General features: G+C 40.3%; 2 protein-coding genes across 3 annotated transcripts in view; one reads left to right on the forward strand and one right to left on the reverse strand.

Annotated features, from left to right (window-relative positions):
• The window catches only part of SIAE (sialic acid acetylesterase), a 39,918-nt gene extending 33,378 nt beyond the window's left edge, over positions 1-6,540 (reverse strand). Inside the window, exons 1-2 of the mRNA XM_033207567.1 lie at positions 6,331-6,540; positions 1,738-1,899 (exon numbers count right to left, since the gene is read on the reverse strand). Coding sequence (XP_033063458.1) covers positions 1,738-1,899; positions 6,331-6,397 — 229 coding nt within the window. The 5' untranslated portion in view covers positions 6,398-6,540. The remainder of the gene's footprint in view (positions 1-1,737; positions 1,900-6,330) is intronic.
• SPA17 (sperm autoantigenic protein 17) overlaps positions 6,509-27,868 on the forward strand; it is a 28,154-nt gene continuing 6,794 nt past the window's right edge. Inside the window, exons 1-3 of one of the 2 annotated variants that reach the window (XM_033207569.1) lie at positions 6,509-6,658; positions 7,944-8,124; positions 14,428-14,498. In XM_033207569.1, coding sequence (XP_033063460.1) covers positions 7,971-8,124; positions 14,428-14,498 — 225 coding nt within the window. In that variant the 5' untranslated portion in view covers positions 6,509-6,658; positions 7,944-7,970. Of the gene's footprint in view, positions 6,659-6,678; positions 6,808-7,943; positions 8,125-14,427; positions 14,499-27,868 lie in introns of those variants that run through there. The other variant, XM_033207570.1, reaches the window with a different exon arrangement.

Genomic DNA, 27,868 nt, shown 5'->3' on the forward strand with positions numbered 1-27,868 from the left:
CTGAACTCCACCTCCACCTCTGAGCAGCCTCCTCATCTGTCTCATTCTCACCTCCACATCACACAGCTATAGAGCTATCTGTAACATCCAGCCCTGAGCATGCCTTCCTGCATCCCATAACTTCTAGCTTCATCTCCTCCATGCCGGCTTCTACATCTTTATCTCTTCTAGATAGAGACTCACTCCTTTGTAAGATCTCCCTGCTCATGAGAACTGCAAATTCTCACCTTCCTGAACATCCTTACAGCCACTCTATGAGGTCAAACCATCATCATCTCTTGCCTGGATAGCATAGCAGCCTGCCCACAGGGCCCACCACCTCTATCTTACTGATCTCCAATCCATCTTCCACAGTGCTGCCAGAGTGAGCTTTCTGAAATATCTGATCATGTTATTTTGCTGTTTAAAAATCTGTCTGTTTAGAATAAAACATACACTCCTTAGCAATGACAAACAAGCCTCCCTGCCTTTCCAACCTATCTCCTGTCATCTGCCCAGTCATACACCCCCAGTATTCCAGACCAACCAACCTGCCTGGCATCTCTCCCATGGCCCAGGTACACTCAGGCCTCCATGCCTTTGCCAGGCTATTCTCACTACCTGGTGTGCCCTGCTCACCTCTCAAGATGAGCCTCAGAATACATAATTATCTCTCTTCTCTACGAAGCACCTTGTTCTTCCTCACTGTGGTACTTATCACACTTAACACACTTATCACACTTAATTGTAACTGCTTACTGTCTTCCTGTCTAACCTGCATGCCTCATTAAGGGAGAGGACATATCTGTTTTATTTATCACTGTATCACCAGTACCTAGCACAATGTCTCAATCATGAGAGCACTGGTAGGCTCTCAATAGATATTTGAATGACTGACTAAATAATAATAGTAATAGTAACAATCATGACTACTAAAACTTACCCTGCAGTTGTGTGCCAGGCACTGTTACAAGTGTTAATTCGTTTAATTCTCACAGTAATCCTGTAGGTATCATGACGATCTCCATTTTACATATAAACTGTGACATGAAGATGTTATATTACATGTCCAAGATTATTCAGCCATATAAATGACAGAATCAGGACCTGAAAGCAGTAACTTCCAGAGCTTTAGACTACCAATATGAAATCTTACATTCTTACATTATGGCACTCTCAGTAAATGATGCTGACTTAGAAATCCAAAGAACTAAGAACTGCTGTGGTTTAAAAATAAGAAATGGGATTTACATGGTGCTAGTCTTGGGTTTTAAGATTTTTTAAGGTAAGAATGTAACAAGGTAAGAATGTTGTTGGGCAAGAACTACCAGAGTTCTTACCCTCTCCTCCATACTGCCTCTCCTCTATATGTGATTCAGCTCAAATATCATCTTCTGTGGAAACTTTCCCTTACCACCCAGTCTGAGTTCAATGTTTCTCCTCTGTACCCTAAGACACCCCACATGTACCTTCATCATAGCATTCATCACACTGTCCTATATAACTTGGCATCTATTCCCATTATTCCGTAAGTTCCTTGAGAACAGGAACTTTGACTCAGTCTTATTTTTCTTTGTATCCTCAGTGCCCAGCACATGGCAAAATTCAAATAACTTTTATGGATGAATGGACAGACGGATGTACAGACGGATGGATGGATAACGTGAGCTACAGCATTAGCATTCATTTATTCATTTTCAGATAATCCAGCAGGTGGCAGAAGAGGGCAATAGCTGAACAGAAGATGGGCTGCCTTACCTTTCACACTGGTCACTTTCTTCATGATGGTTTCCTGACCTTGGTGCAGGGTCACAGTCACTGCGGCTCCAGGTGTACCGAAGCCCCATATCACTGCTCCAGCAGGCTCCTTCTGCAGCACCATATCATTATTGATGTACGAAGCAAAGCGAAAACCAATACCTAAAAATGTAGCAAACACTGAGGAGAGCATCATTGGAGAGATACAGCACCAACTGGATCAAGTGAAACAGCAAAGAATATACAGTCTTTATGCATGAGAATTTTAACATACTAAGTCCCTTTAATCATCTAAAACTGGATCTTCTTCCTCCTAATTAGGCAAGCAACATAACAAGAACAGTTTCCAACAGTATGCACCATAGCACACGATGACCACTAAGGAAAATTCCCAGAGCCCAAAGCAACCAACAGACCATAGTCTTCCCTCCCCTTCAGAGCTTTTGATCTGTCTTTGTTCTCAGGCCTGGCCCTAACGCTGGGCTCTCTCCCGCTAAATCACTAAAATGCTCCTTTCATGTACCCTATAGATGGTGTTTATGAGAAAAATAAACCACTTCCTTTCCCTGTTTTCCATTACCACACCCACTCCTAATGGCTGGGAATAAAGCAGCATGCCTCTCTCCAAACAGCTTTCCCTAATCTTTTTCCCCTTCTCTATCTCCCCTTTTCCATGCCACTAATGCCAATTTCCTTCAAATAATGCCCCTCATCACAGTTTTTTGACAAACCAGCATACTGCATCAAAAATTCTAAATAAGCCCTTATAAATATTCATGACAAGTCAGCGTCCTTCTCAGGTAAATTCAAATAAATCAAGACACATAAATAAGGTCAGTGAGAGACAGAAGGTCAACATGTCTGAACAAAGGTCTTCTGTCACAATTTTACCCATTCCACAAGCTAAATTATGCTAAAAGGACAAGATAAAGCACACTAGAAACTGGATTCTATTCTAGAGAGTCACTAACAAGACTGAATAAGAACTTGCTTTAACGAGATCGTTCCTATTTTTAACATCCAGCCTATATAGAAGTATTTTATTAATAACAAACATCCATCCAAATTATCTCAGCATGTTCCTCATCAAAACTTAACAAGGAAAAAAATAAAACAAATTATATCCCAATTTATCTGAATAAAACAGACCCCAAATTACCTAAAAGATAATAATTAACAAAATTAAGATCTTTTTAAGCATTTTAAACAAAAATGATAGGCAGAAAAGAGAATCAGAATTAACAAGGCTGACATTTTCCTCCCTGGAAGCTACAAATGATGAGGGCCCCTTCGGCTATACTTAACAGGGCAGCACAGCTAATGGAGTCGCCTACACAGCTCCGTGGCCTATTTATGCTGCTCTTGGAATAACAGGCAAGTCACTAAAAATCCTCAGCTCTCTTATGAGCTATATATGATTCAGCTCAAATATCATGAAACCTACTGTGATCATGAAACCTACATGACAATGAAAGATCACCCAGAAGGCCTACTGGGTTGGAGATGCACAGTTACCATGAGCAAAACGCTCTAAGAAAAGAATACAACGCCCCAGAATTGCATAAGCAGGTTGGCAGCCTGCTGGGGGGAAGGGGGAGGCACATGTGTGGGAGGGCCTTGTCTTGGGTAGGTGCTTCATATGGAACCAAAAAAAGGAAAACCACAGACATAAATAAGAGCTAAGGAGAGAGAGGGTGGGGGTAGGGGAATGGCTGCAGCTTGCACATTTGTGTGCAATCAGTAGCCCATAGGCTAGGGGAAATACCTTTCCAAGTCTGTCTGTTTTCACCAATAGACACTTAATGAACATCTTTGTGAATGACTCTGTGCTGGAATAAAGAGTTTTAGAGGTGGAAAGGATCTTCATAATCGTAGTATAAACATGTTACTTACTGATCAAGAAGTATAATCATATTACTGATCAAGAAACTGAGACCAAAGGCAGATTAAACAATTTTTTAAAATAGCTTGCATGTTCATTAGTTAATTCAACAAATATTTATTGATACTTACTATTTTAAGCATTGGGGATATAACGATGACAAAATAATAATAATAATAACGGACAAAAATCTTTGCCCGCAGGGAGCTTCCACTCTACTAGAGACTTCACCTGTGGCAGGCACAGTGCTAAACACACCACAAACATTAATGTCCTTTGGTCTCAAATCACATAGTTTATGACGAAGGTAGAAAACAAGTCACTTGATTCCAAACTGGAAATTCCCTTTTTGCAAAAATTAGATACTTGTGTCAAATCAAAGAAAAAATCATATTCCTTGTCTTTGTAAAGTTTAAATTCTAAGCTCATTAGACAGTGGAACATCAAGGAATTGTACAATGGACAAAAAAAAGAGAGAGAATGAGAAAGAGAGCAAGGCTGATCATTCCTTGTGTCAAACACAAGACACATACATTTAACATTTGATTTTGTTTGTTTGTTTGTTTTTTTGAGACAGAGTCTTGCTCTGTTACCCAGGCTGCAGTGCAGGGGTGCGATCTCAGCTCACCGCAACCTCTGCCTCCAGGGTTCAAGCAATTCTCCTGCCTCAGTCTCCCGAGTAGCTGGGATTACAGGCGTGTACCACCACACACGGCTAATTTTTTTTTGTATCTTTAGTAGAGATGGGGTTTCCCCATGTTGGCCAGGCTGGTCTCGAACTCCTGACCTCATGATCCGCCCGCTTTGGCCTCCCAAAGTGCTGAGATTACAGGTGTTGAGCCACCGTGCCTGGCCAATTTTTCTGTATTTTTAGTAGAGATCGGGTTTCGCCATGTTGGCCAGGCTGGTCTTGAACTCCCGACTCTAAGTGATCTGCCCACCTCAGCCTCCCAAAGTGCTGGGATTAAAGGTGTGAGCCAACATTTGGATTTTTTTTTTTTTTTGTTTTTTTTTTTGAGACGGAGTCTTGCTCTGTCGCCCGAGCTGGAGTGCAGTGGCCGGATCTCAGCTCACTGCAAGCTCCGCCTCCCGGGTTTACGCCATTCTCCTGCCTCAGCCTCCCGAGTAGCTGGGACTACAGGCGCCAGCCACCTCGCCCGGCTAGCTTTTTGTATTTTTTTAGTAGAGACAGGGTTTCACCGTGTTAGCCAGGGTGGTCTCAAACTCCTGACCTCGTGATCCGCCCGTCTCGGCCTCCCAAAGTGCTGGGATTACAGGCTTGAGCCACCGCGCCCGGCTAACATTTGGATTTTTTAGGTCTTCAGTTTTTTCCTTCATTTGGGGCTGGAGTAGAAAAACAGGAATGAGTGTTATGGGGAAAAGACCATCATTAAAAGTGGAATAACACAATTAGGACAGTGGTTGCCTCTGGTGAGGAGTTCCGGAGGCACTAACAAGGAGCACGATGCCAGGCTCAATAGACTGGCAGTGTTCTAGTTCTAAGTTGGGTGCTGCTCTCATGGGTGTTCATTTTATTGTGTCATTGCTACATATAATTTTGTACATCTCAAGTATTACATGGTAAACATGGGCACAGGGAGAATGATTTAAAGGAAAAATGTCAGGCTATGCAACCAAGTAGAGTACTAATGAATGAAAAATGTGATCAATGTTAATGAAGGTGATGTAACAATACGACCCAAAGGAGGATAAAATACTGACACTAAAATAAACAGCCTTTAACTGAAAATCTAATAAAATATCTTCTCCCTACCTCATAAGATGGATCTCAAAGGTCACTGACTGGAGATAAGAGTCAGGAAATGGCATACAGAGTGCTAGCATTTTGCACTTTTGTTAGACTCTAAACAATCATTTATGGCCTGCAGTTTGTCTGAATCTAGGTACTTTTCTGGCTGTCAGGTAGAGCAGTGTTCATTTTTCTGCACGCTGTTCTCCTGCCCAAACTTTCATTTCTTAACAGGGATCGCTGGGATCCACGCTTTGAGAGTTTTTAAAAAGAAAGGAAGAAATCAACATTATTATCACTTTAGTTTGCATTATCAGACAGATTGTACCTTCTGCTTTCTCCATACTGTGACCCAGTGTCCAGCCTAGGCAAGATCAAGATCTGACCTGCACAACAGCCAAAGCGAGCCAGCAGCCTCCCCTATGCCACTCACATTATCTCACCACCAATATCTGTAAGCTGCACCAGAAATCAAAACTGAGCCTTAAATAACCTGAGCTAGCGAGGGGGTTGTATTTCTTAGCCCTAATAACCACTTAAACGAGCAAAATTTAATTCCCCTAAGGAACCCCGCCTGAAGCAAACCCTCCCCAAGAGCACCACTGAGGGGGTAGCGCTGAAATGTTTTGGAAGATTCAGTCACCTGTTTCCAAATATTATCTAACTAGCTTCCCCTCCTTCCCTCCGAGCTCCCCTGCAGTTACTCCAGGACCCCGAAAGCCTCTTTCTGGGCACATTTGGGCCTCCCCACTCAGACAACCATGGTGGAGAAAGTGGAGAGGCCGGGGTCCAACCCAGCAGACCTCTGCAGACCGGGCCTACGTCGGAGACGCGAGCACCTAGCTAGGTTCCTTCGTCGACCTTGAGAAAGGGGCGCGGATCCGTGTCCCGCAGGGGACACGGGGTTTCGGAGCCCGCACAGGCTGAGGGGCAGGGGTCCGGCCGAGCCGGGCCGCCTCACCTGCACTTCGGTCGGCCCACAGGATTAATGGCAGCACCAGCCCGAGTACAAGCCCCGGCGCCACCATGCTTGCAAGGATCCGCCCGCGGCTTGGGACTGGGAAGGTGGGCTCCCGGCGGGGGCGGGACCTGGGCAGGGGCGGGGCCTGGGCGGGGGTGAGGCCGGCTCCACCCTTTTGCGGTACTCGGAGCCTCCCGCGACCTCAGGACTAGGCCGTGCACTCCCCTTCTCGGCCGCCGTAGTTTTTTTTTTTTTTTAAAGTAAAAGCGGTTACCCAGCAACGAGAAAAACAACCGGAACCGGCGGCACCTGCTCGGAGAGAAAGGAGGTGAGGCCGCTTCCCCACTTCCTCTCCGACACCAAGACCTAGCCTTTTCCCTTCGTCTCTTGTAGTCTCTCCGCATCCCAGACACATCCTCGGAGCCCTGGGCCGTTTGGAGCCGAGGCAGCCCATTCTGCACGCATCTGAAATCCCAGGTCCTCAACGTCTGCCCCTCAGCCCGCCCTCCTCTGCCCACATTGGTTCAGAATCCCGCCAGCCCTTTTCACCACCCTAGAATGGTCCGATATCCCCATCTACTGCTCCCTCAGAAAAAGCAAAAGAGAGGAGTCAGGCGTGGTGGCGAGCGCCTGTAATCCCAACTGCTCGGGAGGCTGAGGCGGGAGCATCGCTGGAGCCCAGGAGTTCCAGGCCAGAGACACCGTCTCAAAGGAAAAAAAGAAAAAAGCGATGAAACAAGAACCCTCCATAGTCTCATCAAACCGCCTAGTTCTCCCAACCTGAACCCCTACCACGGCTTCCACCTCTATTCTGCATTGACGCACACTCTCACGTTAACAGGCCAGGTCTTTTCATACTCAGCCAGGTTAACAGGCCAGGTCTTTTCATACTCAGCAGCTCAGCCCACTGCTTAGCAGCTACCCTTAATCTGGCCCTTGTATTTCAAGACAGAGACAGCCTGGTCAAGAAGAAACCGGAAAATATAAGAATTCTAAAACTTTAGAGGCTGGGATTTCAAAATCATGGCACACAGCCCCATTCCATCCCATCCCTCCCTCACACACACGTAGGCACAACCCCATTCCACAGTACCAAGGTGTTCGAAGCATTGTGGGCCATGCTTCAGAAGTGGCAGCAAAGGGAACAGTTGTGCAACTTCTTCATTCAACAAATTAATTTCTAGAACCAGAACTAATTTCTACTCTTAAAAAAAAATAGACCTCAAAGTGGGTCTTCTCAGCAATTGATAATGAATTCAATTTAAGTTTTTAACAATCATTCTCTCTAAATTCCTGTGTGATAGCAAAAATTACCCTTACCTTTTGAGAATACAAAGGGTAAAAAGAAAAAGTCATATTGAAAATTATGGGTTTTTTGTAGGGTTTAAAAAAAATGATTCGGCCTAGTGAATGGGTCTGTATTTGTATTATTCTAATCCATAATGGAGATTTCAAAACCCTTTGGAAGAAATAGATGGACTTGGGTTGTGTTAGAGAAAAAAAGAATTCAATTTAAAAAAATGTGGGTCTCAGAAATAATTTGTTGGCATAGTTGTGATTATAAAAGTAAAATCAGACAAATTTAAAGACAGTATTCTTTAATGAATCTTTAGGTTCCATAGGCAATTCTTACCAAGAAGATGTCGATTCCATTCTCCAACACCCACTACCGAATTCCACAAGGATTTGGGAATCTTCTTGAAGGGCTGACACGCGAGATTCTGAGAGAGCAACCGGACAATATACCAGCTTTTGCAGCAGCCTATTTTGAGAGCCTTCTAGAGAGAAGAGAGAGTAAGCTTTCTAAAATTAGTCATTTTTTAAAATAAGAAACTAAGCATTTGTTTATAGTAAAACTTGCTTAAGACCATCTCCATTCTGCAGAAAGCCTTTATGAGGCAGGGAGTTTCCGATAACAGTTCTTGCTCTTTGAAACAGTATGTACCTCTTTGATATGTTTTCTTAAATTCGTTTCGTATTATCGAAGATTACCAGTTCATTATTCAGACCATCTTCATTGTATTTTTCATGGCATGCAGTGTGGAAGGTAACTGCAAAAGAAGATACATTTCTCGGGAGAAATCAGTGGGGGAAAAAAGATCATATAGTTTACCCTCATCACGTTCCAGCACACTGTTCTTGTGCATCCCTGGCAGCTGACTATTATTCCTGAGATGAGTATCTGTAGTTTCCTTTCAATTTTGATTCCTTCCATTTGTAAGTATTATAAGTGCTGCAAAAAGAATTCTGCACTCCTTAAATAAACTGATACTCGCTGGGGTATATGAAACTGTTCTGCAATAACGGCACAGACAACCTGCTTTGAAAGGCGAACTACCAGCTTGGAAACGTAATTTATATTCTTTATGCTAAATTCCATCCTGCACAGAGACCCAGATCCCCACTAACAATAACTCTTTGGTTGAAAGCCAAAGCAAAATTCCTTCACTCCCATAATAAAATTTATAAATCCCCAACCTTGAAGGTTTGTGACTGTCAGGACTTTACCAGTTTTGTACTAAAAACCTATCCTTAGCCAGGCATGGTGGTGTGCACCTTTAGTACCAGCTACTCAGGGGCTGAGGCAAGAGGATCACTTGAGCCCAGGGATTCAAGACAGTAGTGAGCTATGAGTAAACCTGTGAATAGCCACTGCACTCCATCCTGGGCAACACAGTGAGTCCCCTTCCCCACTCCTGTGACCCCCGCTCCAACCCCCGGAAAGCCATTCTTGATTAGAATATCCAATTTGTGTAAATTCTTGTCATCATTACTTTTTATTACAGTATTCCAACGGAGTGGTAAAGGTGACTAGAAACAGGCACAAGCAAACAAACATTCAATTGTAATCATTTTATAGTGGAAGAAAACCTGGCACAAGGGTGGAATTAAAACAACTCCCACACATACTGCATAGCTCCACCGCTTGCTTTTTATGCCCTGCCCTCACAGAGCTCAAAACCTCTGCCAATTTCCTGAATGTTGCTGGTCTTTTCCATATCCGGTCAGTGTGAATATTTGTTGCACAATCTGAAACTTTAAATATTTTCCACTGAGCACATTTGATAAACTATATGTAGAAGAGGAAAGTTATTAAGAGAAATCATTTGGCAATAGACTTGGGGGCCTATTTGAGGGCAGAGGTAGGAGGAGAGTAAGGATTGAAAAGCTACCTATCAGGCATTATGCTGATTACCTTGGTGACAAAATTGTCTCTACACCAAAGCCCCTTAACACAGAGTTTAACCATGTAACAAATCTGCACATGTGTCCCTTGAACCTAAAATAAAAGTTGGAAGGGGAAAAAAATTATTTGGGAAAAGAGGTGAATTGTAATGAACATTAATTTTATTATAAGATTAACTACAAATTCATGCAGTAAAAGTCTTTAGTCATTTATTTAATTTTAAAACTCAGAAACATTCCATTATAAAAACATTTGCATCATTGTTACTGGATCACAATAATTAAAGCAAATAATGATTCAGATTCATGGTCTCAGGACACTAGCTCTCTAATAAACAATGAGTAAAAACCATTTGAAAAAATTGTAAGCACCACACCCAATTCCACCCATGTCAACCAAAGGCAAATTATCCAGAAGATATAAGTATCAGAATTCAGTCTCTTCAAAAAAGAGAAAAAAATAATCATTATGGACCTCTGGCTCAGTCTCCCACACAATGCAAGAATTCCCTTGCCAGCATTCATCATAGGTGGTTACTACTCTTAATTTTTATTTTTGTGACAGGAAACATGTTAGTATATGATTTAAATGGTATTTCAGGTCACTAGGAAAAAGGTGGACTTTTTATTATTTTAAGATAAAGAAGGAAAAAGATAAAATTGGATCAATTTCTTTTATCATACACAAGGACAAATTCCAAATTAGTCGAGTATATAAATGTTTTTTAAAAGAAACCATACAGATACTAGAAGAAAACATGGATGAATTTCTCTATAAGAGAAGAAAAAATTTTGCTAGCTAAATTGCTTTAATTGCTTCAAAAATTCGGAAGCAATTACAGAAAAGATTGTTATAAATTGACAACATAAAAGTAAACTTTTACATGAGAAAAAGCACTGTGAGGAAAACAAAACTACACAAGACAAAAAATATTTGCAATTTACATCCCAATGAGTTAATAGCCCTAATAAATAAATAGTTTGTAAAAACAGTATGTTATAGGCTTATAGAACCCAACAGAAAATATTGGCAAGAGATATGAGCAAACAGTTCACACAAAAATGAACATAAATGGCACTTATGAAAAGATATTCAAACATCCATAGTAACAGAAGTCCAAATCAAAACTACACTGAGCTACCAATAACAACCCCTCCATTACATTGGCAAAGAGCCAACATACTCTGTGGGATAATAAGCATTTATATACATTGCTGGTAGATAAGCAAAATGCCATAACTTCCAGGAGGGGAACTTAGCAATACCTACCAAAATTATATATGTATTTAACCTTTGACCCAGAAGGGCCACTTCTACACTTTTCAGTGCATCATTCTTTGTAGAAACAACCCAAATATCCATAGGAGTTTGAGTGAACAAACTATAATACATCTACACAACTGAGTTCTATATATAGCTGTTTTCAAAAATGAGAAAGACCTCTCGATAACACTATGGATGATACTGTAGAGTGATTTTCAGGATATATTCAGTGAAAACAGCAAGATGGGGAAAAGTGTGCTTAGTGTGCTACCATTTTTTTATACAAACGGGGGTCTTACAGTGTTGTCCAGGCTGGCCTCAAACTCCTGGGCTCAAGTGATGATCCTCCTGCCTCAGCCTCCCAAAGTGCTGGCATAACAGCTGTGAGAAACAACACCTGGCCAGTGTGCTATCATTTAACAAAAGAGATTGATATGAATATATAACTCTGTGTGTGTGTGTATGTGTGTGTGTATTTGCCACAGGGTTTGGCTCTGGCTCTGTCGCCCAGGCTGGAGTGCAATGGTGTAATCATGGATCGTGGCTCCACTGCAACCTCCCAGGCTCAAGCAGTCTTCCCACTTCAGCCTCCCAAATAGCTGGAACTACAGGAATGCACAGACACGCCGGGCTAATTTTTGTTTTTTGGTTTTTTTTTTTTTTTTTTTTTTTTTTTTGTAGAGACAGGGTTTTGCCATGTTGCCCAGGCCGGTCTTGAACTCCTGAGCTCAAGCATCTGCCAGCCTCCACCTCCTAAAGTGCTAGGTTTACAGGCATGAAGCACCACGCCCAGCTTTGTTTTTATTTTTAAATGGAAAAGTAAATCTTTAAAAACTTAACATTTACCTTTAGGAGAAAGTGAACAGGGTAGATTAGAGAGAACATTATAGAAAATATCTTGAATTTGGAATCATAAAAGTTTAACATAGTTATAATTTTAAATTTAAAATTGTTAAGCTACTTGGGAGGCTGAGGCAGGGGAATGGCTTGAACCTGGGAGGCAGAGGTTCCAGTGGGCTGAGATCGCGCCACTGCACTCCAGCTTGGCAACAGAGCGAGACTCCATCTCAAAAAAAAAAAAAGCAGTTTCTTTTTAATTTTTATTTTTATTTATTTTGAGACGGAGTCTCCCTCTGTCGCCCAGGCTGGAGTGCAATGGCACGATCTAGGCTCACTGCAAGCTCCACCTCCTGGATTCACGCCATTCTCCTGCCTCAGCCTCCCAAGTAGCTGGGACTACAGGCGCCTGTCACCACACCCAGTTAATTTTTTTTTTTTGTATTTTTAGTAGAGACGGGTTTTCAGCATGTTAGACAGGATGGTCTCGATCTCCTGACCTCGTGATCCGCCCCCCTCGGCCTCCCAAAGTGCTGGGATTACAGTCGTGAGCCACCGCACCCGGCCAAGAAAAGCAGTTTCTAAAATGTAAAAGCAAAGTGAAACATATGAGCCTAACTAGTATAGATCGGGTGACATAACCACACAGAAAGGAATGATTTCAAGTGATATTAAAATGGAGCAATTTGACTGTACATGCCTAGTGCATATATCCTAAAAACAAAATGAACTTTAAAAAAAAACCCTTAAGCTGCTTTCAGTAATCATTGTTAATCATATTATGGTATGGTTATTCTGAAATTATATATTGAATTTATGTATTGTAGAACAAAGCAAGTAAGGAACTAAGCTAGTGTTATTAGGAATAAGATTTTTGGTGTAGGAAAAATAACATACAATTATGAAGATGAAAGAGGTTAATAAAATCCTGTAATCTTAAATTTGAGCTGAAAAATATCAGTGTAACCTCATGTTTTCTCTTTAAAAAATGAAAGAAGCATTTTCTAGCTCTGTACATTAAAGGCCTCAAAACAATGACCAACCTAGTACCAGTGAGCACCCAGCTTCTAGGTTGTCATCTCTAAATACCATTCCCAGGAATGAGGGCTTCTTGGAGAACAAGCTAATTTCATGAACTTGGCAGGAACTATACAAGATTCAGCTGAACATCTTGCCATACCAGAAAACAAGGAAGCTATCAAAGGTTGCTAGAGGTGTTTCCAAAGGACTCAGGAACATTTGAGCACCTGAATAAGCTACCACTGGACAAATGTTTAGTAATTAGAGCATCAATAAGAATAATATGTGCATTGGATTGAAATGAATCCATTTTCTTAAACATTCATGAATCTGTGATGGTTAAAAAAAAAAACTCATTGGTCATCTTGAGAGGATCCTAGGAATCCAACTGATTATTCTGAAAACTGATAAATAAAAGGAAAGAACTAAACCTTTAACCTTTCTTTTCTATAAGAACTGTTCTTCAGAGTAACCCAACAGTTGATGAGGAAGAGTTTTCTTTAATGAGTACTCCAGAAAATAAAAAAGTATTGATCAAATTAGAGCATTACCATTTCACAACCCCTAAAGAAATGATCTAAGCAAAGATCATCAGGGGGCCGATAAAAATTATAAAAAGAGTAACAAGAGATTATAAATTTTATGACAGAATTACACAGCACTACCAATCAAGTATACTTGCAGAAAGAAAATCAAACCATCAAACCCGAATCAGATCAAATCTATACATCTAGCTGCCAGTCTACAGGAAATTCAAAGGCAGAAGAACTTGTTAAAAGCCACCATGGGGATAATCAGAAACATCTGAACTGTGAAAAACTCCAAAGAGAAAATGACCTAATTTCATCAACAAATAAATTGCAAGGAAAGAATAGGGACTGGGGGATCTTCCTTTAAAAGAAATTTAAAAGACATTCAAAGAGCTGTGCATGTCCATTTTCGGGGTCCTGATTTGAACCAACAAATAAACAGACAATGGAAGAAATTTGGATAGTTGACTGAATAGTTGAGGATATTAGGGAATTGTTAATATTTTTAGTATTTTGAAGTATGATAGTGGTGTTGTGGTTATATTTTTAAAGAGTATATATTGAGATACATTCTGAAATAAATAATTGTAGATAAAATAACAGGATGCAAGGGAGGGGTTGAGTTAAAAATAATCAGAAGAAAGTGCAGAAAAATAATTAGAAGAAAAGGTTATAGATAAAATAAATCATGGGTTGATCATTGAATCTAGACAATATGCTTATGGAAGTTTGTTATCCTATCTACTTTTTAACTTTGAAATTTTTCATAATGTAAAGTTAAAGAAAAAATTGTTCAAAAATAAATACCTCTCCTTGTCTATGTCAACTGTCTACATAATATACTTCATTAAAAAAAATTTCTCCCATCCTTCACTTTTCCAAACTTTCTGACAACTTAGCATTTAGTTTTATACATTTTTCTGTGTTTACTAATACATGTTCTAAGTGTCTACATTTATATTTAAATACTGGCATTTGTTCTTTTTCCCTTTTTATTATAAATTCTATGAAGGCAGAAATTATGTTTTTAGTGCTTTTCTAAATATCCCCAAAGGCTCATCCAATGTTCAGTTGATTATTATATATTTAATAATCATGGGTAATGTCTGCAGTGCTAGGCTATGTACAATGTCAATAAGATTTTGGACTGTCAGTAAAGAACCTATAATTTGAAACGAGAAACTTATATTTGTGTTACTATTCTACATTTACCTTAATGAATTAAAGTAAATCTGAAGTTACTATATTTTTATTATTTAGAAACCAACTTTGATCCAGCAGAATGGGGGAGTAAGGTAGAAGACCGCTTCTATAACAATCATGCATTCAAGGTATGGTCCTTTGAAGCTACTGGATTTGGCTATTTCTTCTCTCTGTCAACAGCTAGTGATTATTAGGCTATCCCCAGAATTGTGAGAATTATATGAAGAGGCATCACAAATAGCTTATTAAATCTTTTTAATTGTGCTGGGATTTTTTGATGAGAGTATTTTTCTAAAGTATCTGAGTCATGTACAGATATTTCACTTAAGTTTAACAATGAACATCAGGAAGAAGGTGCTTAAAAGTTATGAATAATTATTTCATCATTTATTCTTCAAATGTTTTCAGCATCACAGTGCTAAGCAATAGCAGGTACTCCACAAATAATTACTGAATTAATAGATGATATTTCATAGACCAAAACACTATTAGTCCAATTATTTCATTATCATTGATATTATATCATTTGTACAATAGACTGGTTAGAATTAAAGATGGTAATGGTATAGTTTTTTCAGAGTCTGAGCCTATCTTTCTCTTCAGCAGCTTTACAAAGACAGCTTTCTCAACCAAGTTTCCTCAAAAAAATTAAGGCCTAAACCAAAGGCACTAATTGCATGTAAGGAATCAGTGTCCTGCTTTGTATCTAGAGTGGTTCTGGTTAGGTACCATCCTTGGGAGAATTGAGAAAAGAGCCACTTAAAACATTCTCTGTGTTCCATGGTTCAGATAATGAATGCTGGTTGAGAAAGGCTGTGTGGTATCAGCATTATTGGCATCAACTGGAAACTTGATAGAAATTCAGAGTCTCACAGGAAACATGAAAAACAAGGAAATATGACACCCTAGAATGAACACAACAATTCTCCAGCAATAGATCATAACTGGAATGAAATTCTTAAAGTCTCAGATAAGGAAGTCAAAATACTGATTTTTAAATATGGTCAGTGAGGTGTAAGATAAATCTGAAAACCAATACAAAGAATTCAGTGAAACAATTCAGGATATGAATGAAAACTTTTACAAGGGGATAGATTTTTATTTTTTAAAAAACCCTAACATAAGTTCTGGAATTGAAGAATTTATTGAAGGAAATATAAAATACATTCAAAAGCTTTAGCAATAGACTAGACTAAGTAGAACAAAAAATTTTTAGAACTTGATTACATATCTGAAACAATCCAGTAAGACAAAAATAAAAAAGAATAAACAAAGCCTTTAAGACATTTGAGACAACATAAATCAGCTGAATATTTGAATTATTGGTATCCCCAAGGACAAAAAGATCAGAAGGCTTAGAAAACCTATTTAATGCAATAATAGATGAAGGCATTGCAAGTTTAGCAAGAGATTTAAACATCCGGATATAGGAGGTGCAGTGATTCCCCCAAACAAATACAATGCAAAAAAAAAAAAAAAGTTTTTCACCACAGCACATTAGAATCAAACTATCTAAAGTCAAAGAGTGAATTCTAAAAACAGCAAGAGAAAAACATCTCATCAACTGTGAGGGAAACCCAATCAGACTAATAACCATACTTCTCAGCAGAAACCTGACAGGCCAGGAGAGAATGGGATGAAAATTCAGAGCTGGAAGAAAACAACTATCAGCTGAGAATTCTATATCCAGCAAAATTAGCCTTCATAAATGAAGGAGAAATAAAGTATTTCCCAAACAAGCAAATGCCGAGGGCATTTGTCTGTACTAGGCTGACCCTGCAAGAAGTCTTCAAGGAAATCTTAAACTTGGAAGCAAAAAGATGGCATTTAGCATCATGAAAACACATGAAAGTATGAAACTCACTATTAAAGCAATCACACAAAGGAGGAACAGAAATGAATCAAATGGCACCACTACAGAATTCCACCAATCCACAGTGACAAACAGTAAGAGAAAAAGAAACAAATAATGTATAAAATAACCAGAAAGGAATTAACAATATAACAAAAGAAACAAAACTCTACATATCAATAATAACTTTAAACACATATGGATTAAATGCTCAACATAAAAGCTATAGACTGGCTGAATGGATTTCCTAAAAAAAAAAAAAAAAACATGATTCAACTAAATGCTGCTAATAAGAAACTCACCTTACCTGTAAAAACATATAGACTGGGAGGGGCGGAGCAAGATGGCCGAATAGGAACAGCTCCAGTCTCCAACTCCCAGCGCGAGTAACACAGAAGACCGGTGATTTCTGCATTTTCAACTGAGGTACTGGGGTCATCTCTCTAGGGAGTGCCGGACAATCGGTGCTGGTCAGCTGCTGCAGCCTGACCAGCGTGAGCTGAAGCAGGGCGAGGCATCGCCTCACCTGGAAGCGCAAGGGGGAAGGAAATCCGTTTTCCTAGCCAGGGGAACTGAGACACATAACACCTGGAAAATCGCGTAACTCCCACCCCAATACTGCGCTTTAAGGAAACAGGCACACCAGGAGAATATATCCCACACCTGGCCGGGAGGGTCCCACGCCCACGGAGCCTCCCTCACTGCTAACACAGCATCTGCGGCGATCTATCCGCAAGGCAGCAGCGAGGCTGGGGGAGGGGCGCCCGCCATTGCTGAGGCTTAAGTAGGTAAACAAAGCCGCTGGGAAGCTCGAACTGGGTGGAGCTCACAGCAGCTCAAGGAAACCTGCCTGTCTCTGTAGACTCCACCTCTGGGGACAGCCCACAGCTGAGGTCCAATAGGGAAAGCAGCGGGGGCGGTGCAGAGGCGAACGACTCTGTCTGACAGCTTTGGGGAGAGCCGTGGATCTCCCAACGCGGAGGTTGAGATCTGAGAACGGACAGACTGCCTGCTCAGGTGGGTCCCTGACCCCTGAGTAGCCTAGCTGGGAGACATCCCCCACTAGGGGCAGTCTGACACCCCACACCTCACAGGGTGGAGTCACCCTGAGAGGAAACTTCCAAAGGAAGAATCAGACAGGTACACTCGCTGTTCAGCAATATTCTATCTTTGGCAACCTCTGCTGCTGATACCCAGGCAAACAGGGTCTGGAGTGGACCTCAAGCAATCTCCAACAGACAACAGACAGTCCTTCTGACTGTCAGACGGAAAACTATCAAACAGGAAGGACACCTATACCAAAACCCCATCAGTACGTCACCATCATCAAAGACCAGAGACAGATAAAACCACAAAGATGGGGAAAAAGCAGGGCAGAAAAGCTGGAAATTCAAAAAATAAGAGCGCATCTCCCCCTGCAAAGGAGCGCAGCCCATCGCCAGCAACGGATCAAAGCTGGTCAGAGAATGACTTTGACGAGATGAGAGAAGAAGGCTTCAGTCCATCAAACTTCTCAGAGCTAAAGGAGGAATTACGTACCCAGCGCAAAGAAACTAAAAATCTTGAAAAAAAGTGGAAGAATTGACAGCTAGACTAATTAATGCAGAGAAGATCATAAACGAAATGACAGAGATGAAAACCATGACACGAGAAATACGTGACAAATGCACAAGCTTCAGTAACCGACTCGATCAACTGGAAGAAAGAGTATCAGCGATTGAGGATCAAATGAATGAAATGAAGCGAGAAGAGAAACCAAAAGAAAAAAGAAGAAAAAGAAATGAACAAAGCCTGCAAGAAGTATGGGATTATGTAAAAAGACCAAATCTACGTCTGATTGGGGTGCCTGAAAGTGAGGGGGAAAATGGAACCAAGTTGGAAAACACTCTTCAGGATATCATCCAGGAGAACTTCCCCAACCTAGTAGGGCAGGCCAACATTCAAATTCAGGAAATACAGAGAACGCCACAAAGATACTCCTCCAGAAGAGCAACTCCAAGACACATAATTGCCAGATTCACCAAAGTTGAAATGAAGGAAAAAATCTTAAGGGCAGCCAGAGAGAAAGGTCGGGTTACCCACAAAGGGAAGCCCATCAGACTAACAGCAGATCTCTCGGCAGAAACTCTACAAGCCAGAAGAGAGTGGGGGCCAATATTCAACGTTCTTAAAGAAAAGAATTTTCAACCCAGAATTTCATATCCAGCCAAACTAAGTTTCATCAGTGAAGGAGAAATAAAATCCTTTACAGATAAGCAAATGCTTAGAGATTTTGTCACCACCAGGCCTGCCTTACAAGAGACCCTGAAGGAAGCCCTAAACATGGAAAGGAACAACCGGTACCAGCCATTGCAAAAACATGCCAAAATGTAAAGACCATCGAGGCTAGGAAGAAACTGCATCAACTAACGAGCAAAATAACCAGTTAATATCATAATGACAGGATCAAGTTCACACATAACAATATTAACCTTAAATGTAAATGGACTAAATGCTCCAATAAAAGACACAGACTGGCAAACTGGATAAAGAGTCAAGACCCATCAGTCTGCTGTATTCAGGAGACCCATCTCACATGCAGAGACATACATAGGCTCAAAATAAAGGGATGGAGGAAGATCTACCAAGCAAATGGAGAACAAAAAAAAGCAGGGGTTGCAATCCTAGTCTCTGATAAAACAGACTTTAAACCATCAAAGATCAAAAGAGACAAAGAAGGCCATTACATAATGGTAAAGGGATCAATTCAACAGGAAGAGCTAACTCTCCTAAATATATATGCACCCAATACAGGAGCACCCAGATTCATAAAGCAAGTCCTTAGAGACCTACAAAGAGACTTAGACTCCCATACAATAATAATGGGAGATTTCAACACTCCACTGTCAACATTAGACAGATCAACGAGACAGAAAGTTAACAAGGATATCCAGGAATTGAACTCATCTCTGCACCAAGCGGACCTAATAGACATCTATAGAACTCTCCACCCCAAATCAACAGAATATACATTCTTCTCAGCACCACATCGCACTTATTCCAAAATTGACCACATAATTGGAAGTAAAGCACTCCTCAGCAAATGTACAAGAACAGAAATTATAACAAACTGTCTCTCAGACCACAGTGCAATCAAACTAGAACTCAGGACTAAGAAACTCAATCAAAACCGCTCAACTACATGGAAACTGAACAACCTGCTCCTGAATGACTACTGGGTACATAACGAAATGAAAGCAGAAATAAAGATGTTCTTTGAAACCAATGAGAACAAAGATACAACATACCAGAATCTCTGGGACACATTTAAAGCAGTGTGTAGAGGGAAATTTATAGCACTAAATGCCCACAAGAGAAAGCAGGAAAGATCTAAAATTGACACTTTAACATCACAATTAAAAGAACTAGAGAGGCAAGAGCAAACACATTCAAAAGCTAGCAGAAGGCAAGAAATAACTAAGATCAGAGCAGAACTGAAGGAGATAGAGTCACAAAAAACCCTCCAAAAAATCAATGAATCCAGGAGTTGGTTTTTTGAAAAGATCAACAAAATTGACAGACCGCTAGCAAGACTAATAAAGAAGAAAAGAGAGAGGAATCAAATAGACGCAATAAAAATGATAAAGGGGATATCACCACCGACCCCACAGAAATACAAACAACCATCAGAGAATACTATAAATGCCTCTACGCAAATCAACTAGAAAATCTAGAAGAAATGGATAATTTCCTGGACACTTACACTCTCCCAAGACTGAACCAGGAAGAAGTTGAATCCCTGAATAGACCAATAGCAGGCTCTGAAATTGAGGCAACAATTAATAGCCTACCCACCAAAAAAGTCCAGGACCAGATGGATTCACAGCTGAATTCTACCAGAGGTACAAGGAGGAGCTGGTACCATTCCTTCTGAAACTATTCCAATCAATAGAAAAAGAGGGAATCCTCCCTAACTCATTTTATGAGGCCAACATCATCCTGATACCAAAGCCTGGCAGAGACACAACAAAAAAGAGAATTTTAGACCAATATCCCTGATGAACATCGATGCAAAAATTCTCAATAAAATACTGGCAAACCGGATTCAGCAGCACATCAAAAAGCTTATCCACCATGATCAAGTGGGCTTCATCCCTGGGATGCAAGGCTGGTTCAACATTCGCAAATCAATAAACGTAATCCAGCATATAAACAGAACCAAAGACAAGAACCACATGATTATCTCAATAGATGCAGAAAAGGCTTTTGACAAAATTCAACAGCCCTTATGCTAAAAACGCTCAATAAATTCGGTATTGATGGAACGTACCTCAAAATAATAAGAGCTATTTATGACAAACCCACAGCTAATATCATACTGAATGGGCAAAAACTGGAAAAATTCCCTTTGAAAACTGGCACAAGACAGGGATGCCCTCTCTCACCACTCCTATTCAACATAGTGTTGGAAGTTCTGGCTAGGGCAATCAGGCAAGAGAAAGAAATCAAGGGTATCCAGTTAGGAAAAGAAGAAGTCAAATTGTCCCTGTTTGCAGATGACATGATTGTATATTTAGAAAACCCATCGTCTCAGCCCAAAATCTCCTTAAGCTGATAAGCAACTTCAGCAAAGTCTCAGGATACAAAATTAATGTGCAAAAATCACAAGCATTCTTATACACCAGTAACAGACAAGCAGAGAGCCAAATCAGGAATGAACTTCCATTCACAATTGCTTCAAAGAGAATAAAATACCTAGGAATCCAGCTTACAAGGGATGTAAAGGACCTCTTCAAGGAGAACTACAAACCACTGCTCAGTGAAATCAAAGAGGACACAAACAAATGGAAGAACATACCATGCTCATGGATAGGAAGAATCAATATCGTGAAAATGGCCATACTGCCCAAGGTTATTTATAGATTCAATGCCATCCCCATCAAGCTACCAATGAGTTTCTTCACAGAATTGGAAAAAACTGCTTTAAAGTTCATATGGAACCAAAAAAGAGCCCGCATTGCCAAGACAATCCTAAGTCAAAAGGACAAAGCTGGAGGCGTCACGCTACCTGACTTCAAACTATACTACAAGGCTACAGTAACCAAAACAGCATGGTACTGGTACCACAACAGAGAAATAGACCAGTGGAACAGAACAGAGTCCTCAGAAATAATACCACACATCTACAGCCATCTGATCTTTGACAAACCTGACAAAAACAAGAAATGGGGAAAGGATTCCCTATTTAATAAATGGTGCTGGGAAAATTGGCTAGCCATAAGTAGAAAGCTGAAACTGGATCCTTTCCTTACCCCTTATACGAAAATTAATTCAAGATGGATTAGAGACTTAAATGTTAGACCTAATACCATAAAAACCCTAGAAGAAAATCTAGGTAGTACCATTCAGGACATAGGCATGGGCAAGGACTTCATGTCTAAAACACCAAAAGCAACGGCAGCAAAAGCCAAAATTGACAAATGGGATCTCATTAAACTAAAGAGCTTTTGCACAGCAAAAGAAACTACCATCAGAGTGAACAGGCAACCTACAGAATGGGAGAAAATTTTTGCAACCTACTCATCTGACAAAGGGCTAATATCCAGAATCTACAAAGAACTCAAACAAATATACAAGAAAAAAACAAACAACCCCATCAAAAAGTGGGGAAAGGATATGAACAGACATTTCTCAAAAGAAGACATCCATACAGCCAACAGACACATGAAAAAATGCTCATCATCACTCGCCATCAGAGAAATGCAAATCAAAACCACAATGAGATACCATCTCACACCAGTTAGAATGGCAATCATTAAGAAGTCAGGAAACAATAGATGTTGGAGAGGATGTGGAGAAATAGGAACACTTTTACACTGTTGGTGGGATTGTAAACTAGTTCAACCATTATGGAAAACAGTATGGCGATTCCTCAAGGATCTAGAACTAGATGTACCATATGACCCAGCCATCCCACTACTGGGTATATACCCAAAGGATTATAAATTACTCTACTACAAAGACACATGCACACGTATGTTTATTGCGGCACTATTCACAATAGCAAAGACTTGGAATCAACCCAAATGTCCATCTGTGACAGACTGGATTAAGAAAATGTGGCACATATACACCATGGAATACTATGCAGCCATCAAAAAGGATGAGTTTGCGTCCTTTGTAGGGACATGGATGCAGCTGGAAACCATCATTCTTAGCAAACTATCACAAGAAGAGAAACCAAACACCGCATGTTCTCACTCATAGGTGGGAACTGAACAATGAGATCACTTGGACTCGGGAAGGGGAACATCACACACTGGGGCCTATCATGGGAGGGGGGAGGGGGAGGGATTGCATTGGGGAGTTATACATGATATAAACGTCATGCACATGTACCCTAGAACTTAAAGTATAATAAAAAATAAAAAATAAAAAATAAAAAATAAAAAAAAAAAAAAAAAAAAAAAAAAAAACATATAGACTGAAAGTAAAGAGGTGGAAAAAGATATTCCATGCCAACAGAAACCAAAAGCAAGCAGAAATAGCTATAACTATATTAGGTAAAACAGACTTTAAGTCAAAAACAGTAAAAAACAACAACAAACAAGTTTATTTTATAATGATAAAGGAATCAATTCAGTAAGAGGATATAACAAGTGTAAATATATACACACCCAGCACTGGAGCAACCAGATTCATTAAAAAAAAATTACTATGTCTAAAGACAGAGGTAGACTACAATACAATAATAGTGAGGGGCTTCAACACCCCACTGAAAGCATTAGGCAAATTATCTAGACAGAAAATAAACAAAGTAACTGATATCATTTGACTGTGTCCCCACCCAAATCTCATCTTGAATTGTAGTTCCCATAATCCCCACATGTTGTGGGAGGGATGCAGTGGGAGGTAATTGAATCATGGGGGGTGATGGTTTAATAAGGGGCTTTTCCCCCCTTTGCTCAGCTCTCATTCTCTCTCCTGCCACTCTATGAAGAGATGCCTTCCACCATGATTGTAAGTTTTCTGAGGCCTCCTCAGCCATGCAGAACTGTGAATCAATTAAACTTTTTTTAATAAATTACCCAGTCTCAAGTATTTCTTCATAGCAGCATAAGAACAGACTAATACAGTGATTTTTTTTTTTGAGGCAAAGTCTCATTCTGTCACCCAGGCTGGAGTGCAGTGGCACAATCTCAGCTTACTGCAACCCCCGCCTCCTGGGTTCAAGTGATTGTCCTGCCTCAGCCTCCTGAGTACCTGGAATTACAGGTGCATGCCACCACGCCCAGCTAATTTTTGTATTTTGTATTTTCACCATGTTGGCCAGGCTAGTCTCAAACTCCTGGCCTCAAGTGATCCATCCACCTCTGCTTCCCAAATTACTGGGATTACCGTCATGAGCCACTGCTCCCAGCCTAATACAGTAAATTGGTACTGCAGAGAGTAAGGCACTGCTATAAAGATACCCAAAAATGTGGAAGTAACTTTGGAACTGGGTAACAGGCAGAGGTTGGAACCATTTGGAGGGCTCAGAAGACAGGAAAATGTTGGAAAGTTTGGAACTTCCTAGAGACTTGTTGAATGGCTTTGACCAAAATGCTGATAGTGATATGGACAACGAAGTCTAGGCTAAGGTGGTCTAAGATGGAGATGAGGAACTTGTTGAAAACTGGAGTAAAGGTCACTCTTACTATACAAAGAGACTGGCAGCATTTTGCCTCTTCCCTAAAGATCTGTGGAACTTTGAACTTGAGAGAGATAATTTATGGCATCTGGTGGAAGAAATTTCTAAGCAGCAAAGCACTCAAGAGGAAACAGATCATAAAAGTTTGGAAAATTTGCAGCCTCATGACACAATAGAAAGCAAACCCCATTTTCTGGGGAGAAATTCAAGCTGGCTGAAGAAATTTGCATAAATAATGAGAAGCTAAATGTTAATCACCAAGACAATGGGGAAAATGTCTCCAGGGTATGTCAGAGACCTTCACAGCAACTTCCCATCACAATCCTGGAGGTGTAGGAGGGAAAAATGGTTTCCTTGGCCAGACCCAGGGCTCCCCTGCTCTATGTAGCCTTGGGACATGGTGCCCTGTGTCCCCAGCTGCTTCAACTCCAGCCCTGGTTCAAAGGGGCCAATGTACAGTTCAGGCCATTGCTTCATAGGGTGCAAACTCCAAGCCTTGGTGGCTTACGTGTGGTGTTGAGCCTGTGGGTCCACAGAAGTCAAGAATTGAAGTTTGGGAAACTCCACCTAGATTGCAGAGGATGTATGGAAACACCTGGATGTCCAGGCAGAAGTTTGCAGCAGGTTCAGAGCCCCCATGGAGAACCTCTACTAGGGTAGTGCAGAAGGGAAATGTGAGGTCGGAGCCCACATAGAGTCCCCATTGGGGCACTGCCTGGTGGAGCTGTGAGAAGAGGGCCGCTGTCCTCCAGGCCCTAGAATGATAGATCCACCAACAGCTTGCACTGTGTGCATGGAAAAACTGCATACACTCAATGCCAGCCCGTGAAAGAAGCCAGGAAGGGAGCTTTACCCTGCAAAACCACAGGGGTGGAGCTTCCCAAGGCCATGGGAGCCTACCTCTTGCATCAGCGCACCATGGATATGAGACATGGACTCAAAGAAGATCATCTTGGAACTTTAAGGTTTAATGACTGCCCTGTTGGATTTCAGACTTACATGGGACCTGTAGCACCTTTGTTTTGGCCAATTTCTCCCCTTTGGAGCAGGTGTATTTACCCAATGCCTGTACCCCCTTGTATCTTGGAAGTAACTAACTTGCTTTTGATTTTACAAGCTCATAGGCATAAGGAACTTGCCTTGTCTCAAATAAGACTTTGAACTTGGACTTTTGGGTTAATGCTGGAATGAGTTAAGACTTTGGAAAGGCATGATTCTGTTTTGAAATGTGAGAGCATGAGATTTGGGAGGGGCCAGGGGCCAAATGATATGCTTTGGCTGTGTCCTCACCCAAATCTCATCTTGAATTGTAGTTCTCATAATTCCCACATACCATGGGAGGGATCTTGTGGAGGTAATGGAATCATGGGTTGGGGGGTGGTTTAATAAGGGGCTTTTCTCTCTTTGCCCTGCTCTCATTCTCTCTCTTGCCACCCTTTGAAGAGGTGTCTTCTGCCTTGATAATAAGTTTCCTGAGGTCTCCCCAGCCATGCAGAACTGTGAGTCAATTAAACCTCTTTTCTTTATAAATTACCCAGTCTCAGGTATTTATTCATGGCACTGTGAGAATGGATTGATACAATAGCACTGGACTGAAACCTGACTTTAAGCAAATGGACCTAACAGACATTTACAGAACATTCTACCCAACAACTGCAGAATATGTATTCTTTTCATCAGCACATGGAACATTCTCAAAGATAGACCATATTATGTTAGGGCACAAAACAAGTCTCAACAAATTTTAAAAAGTCAAAATAATATCAAGTATCTTGTCAGACCACAGTGGAATTAAACTAAAAATCAATACCAAGAAGGAACTTTGGAAATGATACAAATACATGGAAATCAAACAACATGTCTCTGAATGTCTATTGGATTAAAAAAGAACTTAAGACAGAAATTTTTAAAAACTGTTTGAAACAAATGAAAACTGGAAACACAACATATCCAAACCTATGGTGTACAGAAAACGTAGCGCTAAGAGAGAAGTTGATAGCAATAAATGCCTACATCAAAAATGCAGAAAGATTAGAAATTAATAATCAAAGGATGAACCTCAAGCAACTTGAAAAGCAAGAACAAACCAAACAGTAGCAGAAGAGAGAACAAAGATCAGAGCAAAACTAAATTAAATAGAGACTAAAATAACAATACAAAAGATTAACAAAACAAAAACTTGGTTCATTGAAAAGATAAATAAAATTGATAAATGGCTAGCTAGACTAACCAAGAAGAGAGAAGACCCAAATAAACAAAATCAGAAATGAAAAAGAAGATATTACAACTGATAGCACAGAAATACAAATGGTCATCAGAGACCATTATGAACAATTACACACTCACAAACTAGAAAACTTAGAGGAAATAGATAATTTCCTGGAAACATACAACCTACCAAGATTGAACCAGGAAGAAATAGAAAACCCGAACAGACTAATAACAAGTAGCAAGATTGATTCAGTAATAAAAATCTCCCCCACCCCAACACCACCAAAAAAAAAGCCTAGGACTGGATGGATTCACAGCCAAATTCTACCCGGTTGTACATACAAAGGAGAACTAATACCAAGCCTCCTGAAACTATTCCAAAAAATTGAGAAGAACGGATTCTTCCTAACTCATTCTATGAAGCCAGTATCACCCTAATACCAAAATGAGACAAGGACCCAACAAAAACAGAAAACTACAGACAAATATTCCTGGTGAACATAGATTTAAAAATCTTCAACAGAATACTAGCAAACAGAATCCAACAACACATCAAAAAGGTAATACACCATGATAAAATCAGTTTTAAGCCAGGGATGCAAGGATGGTTCAACATATGCAAATCAATAAATGTGATACATCACATCAACAAAATGAAAGACAAAAACCATATGCAGAAAAAGCATTTGATAAAATCCGACATCCCTTCATGATAAAAAGCCTCAACAAACTAGGCAGAGAAGGAACATACTTCAAAACAATAAATGCCATATACAAAAATCCCACAGCTAATATTATACCAAATGGGAAAAAGTTGAAAGCAATCCCCCAAAGAACAGGAACAAGACAAGGATGCCCATTTTCACCACTCCTATTCACCATAGTACTGGAAGTCCTAGCCAGAGCAATGAGGTAAGGGAAAGAAATAAAAAGCATCCATACTGGAAAAGAGGAAGTCACATATCTCTGTTTGCTGATATATATATGTATATATATTCGGAGATGGGGTCTCACTCTGTCATCCAGGCTGGAGTGCCATGGTGTAATTATAGCTCACTGTAGCCTTGGCCTCCTGGGCTCAAGGGATCCTCCCATCTTAGCCTCCCAAGTTGCTAGGACTACAAACATGTGCCACCACACTGGATAATGTTTTTGTCTTTTGTAAAAACGGGCTTTTGCTATGTTCAGGCAGGTCTCAAACTCCTGGCCTCAAGCGATCATCCTGCCTTGGCCTCCCAAAGTGCCGGGATTACAGACATGAGCCACCATGCCTGAATCCCAATATAATCTTATATCTAGAAAAATCCAAAGACTCCACAAGAAAACTCTTAGATTTGTTAAATGAATTCAGTAAAGTTGCAGGATACAAAATCAATGCACCAAAATCAGTAGCATTTCTATACACTAATAACAGTCTAACTGAGAAAGGAATCAAGAAGGCAATTCCATTTATAATACCTTTAAAAAACACATAGGAGTAAATGTAACCAAGGAGGTGAAAAAGCTGTACAAGAAAAACTACAGAACACTGATGAAACCAATTGAAGATGACACAAACAAATGGAAAAACATCATAGGCTCATGGATCAGAAGAATTAATATCTTTAAAATGACCATACTTCTCTAAAAAATCTACAGATTCATTGCTATCCCTATCAAAGTACCAACTCACTTTTCACAGAATTGGGAAAAACAATCCTAAAATTCATATGGAACCAAAAAAGAGTCCAAATAGCCAAAGCAATCCTGAACAGGAAGAACAAAAC

Source organism: Trachypithecus francoisi, unplaced genomic scaffold, assembly GCF_009764315.1.
Source record: "Trachypithecus francoisi isolate TF-2019V2 unplaced genomic scaffold, Tfra_2.0 Lachesis_group8, whole genome shotgun sequence".
Taxonomy (NCBI): Eukaryota; Metazoa; Chordata; class Mammalia; order Primates; family Cercopithecidae; genus Trachypithecus; species Trachypithecus francoisi.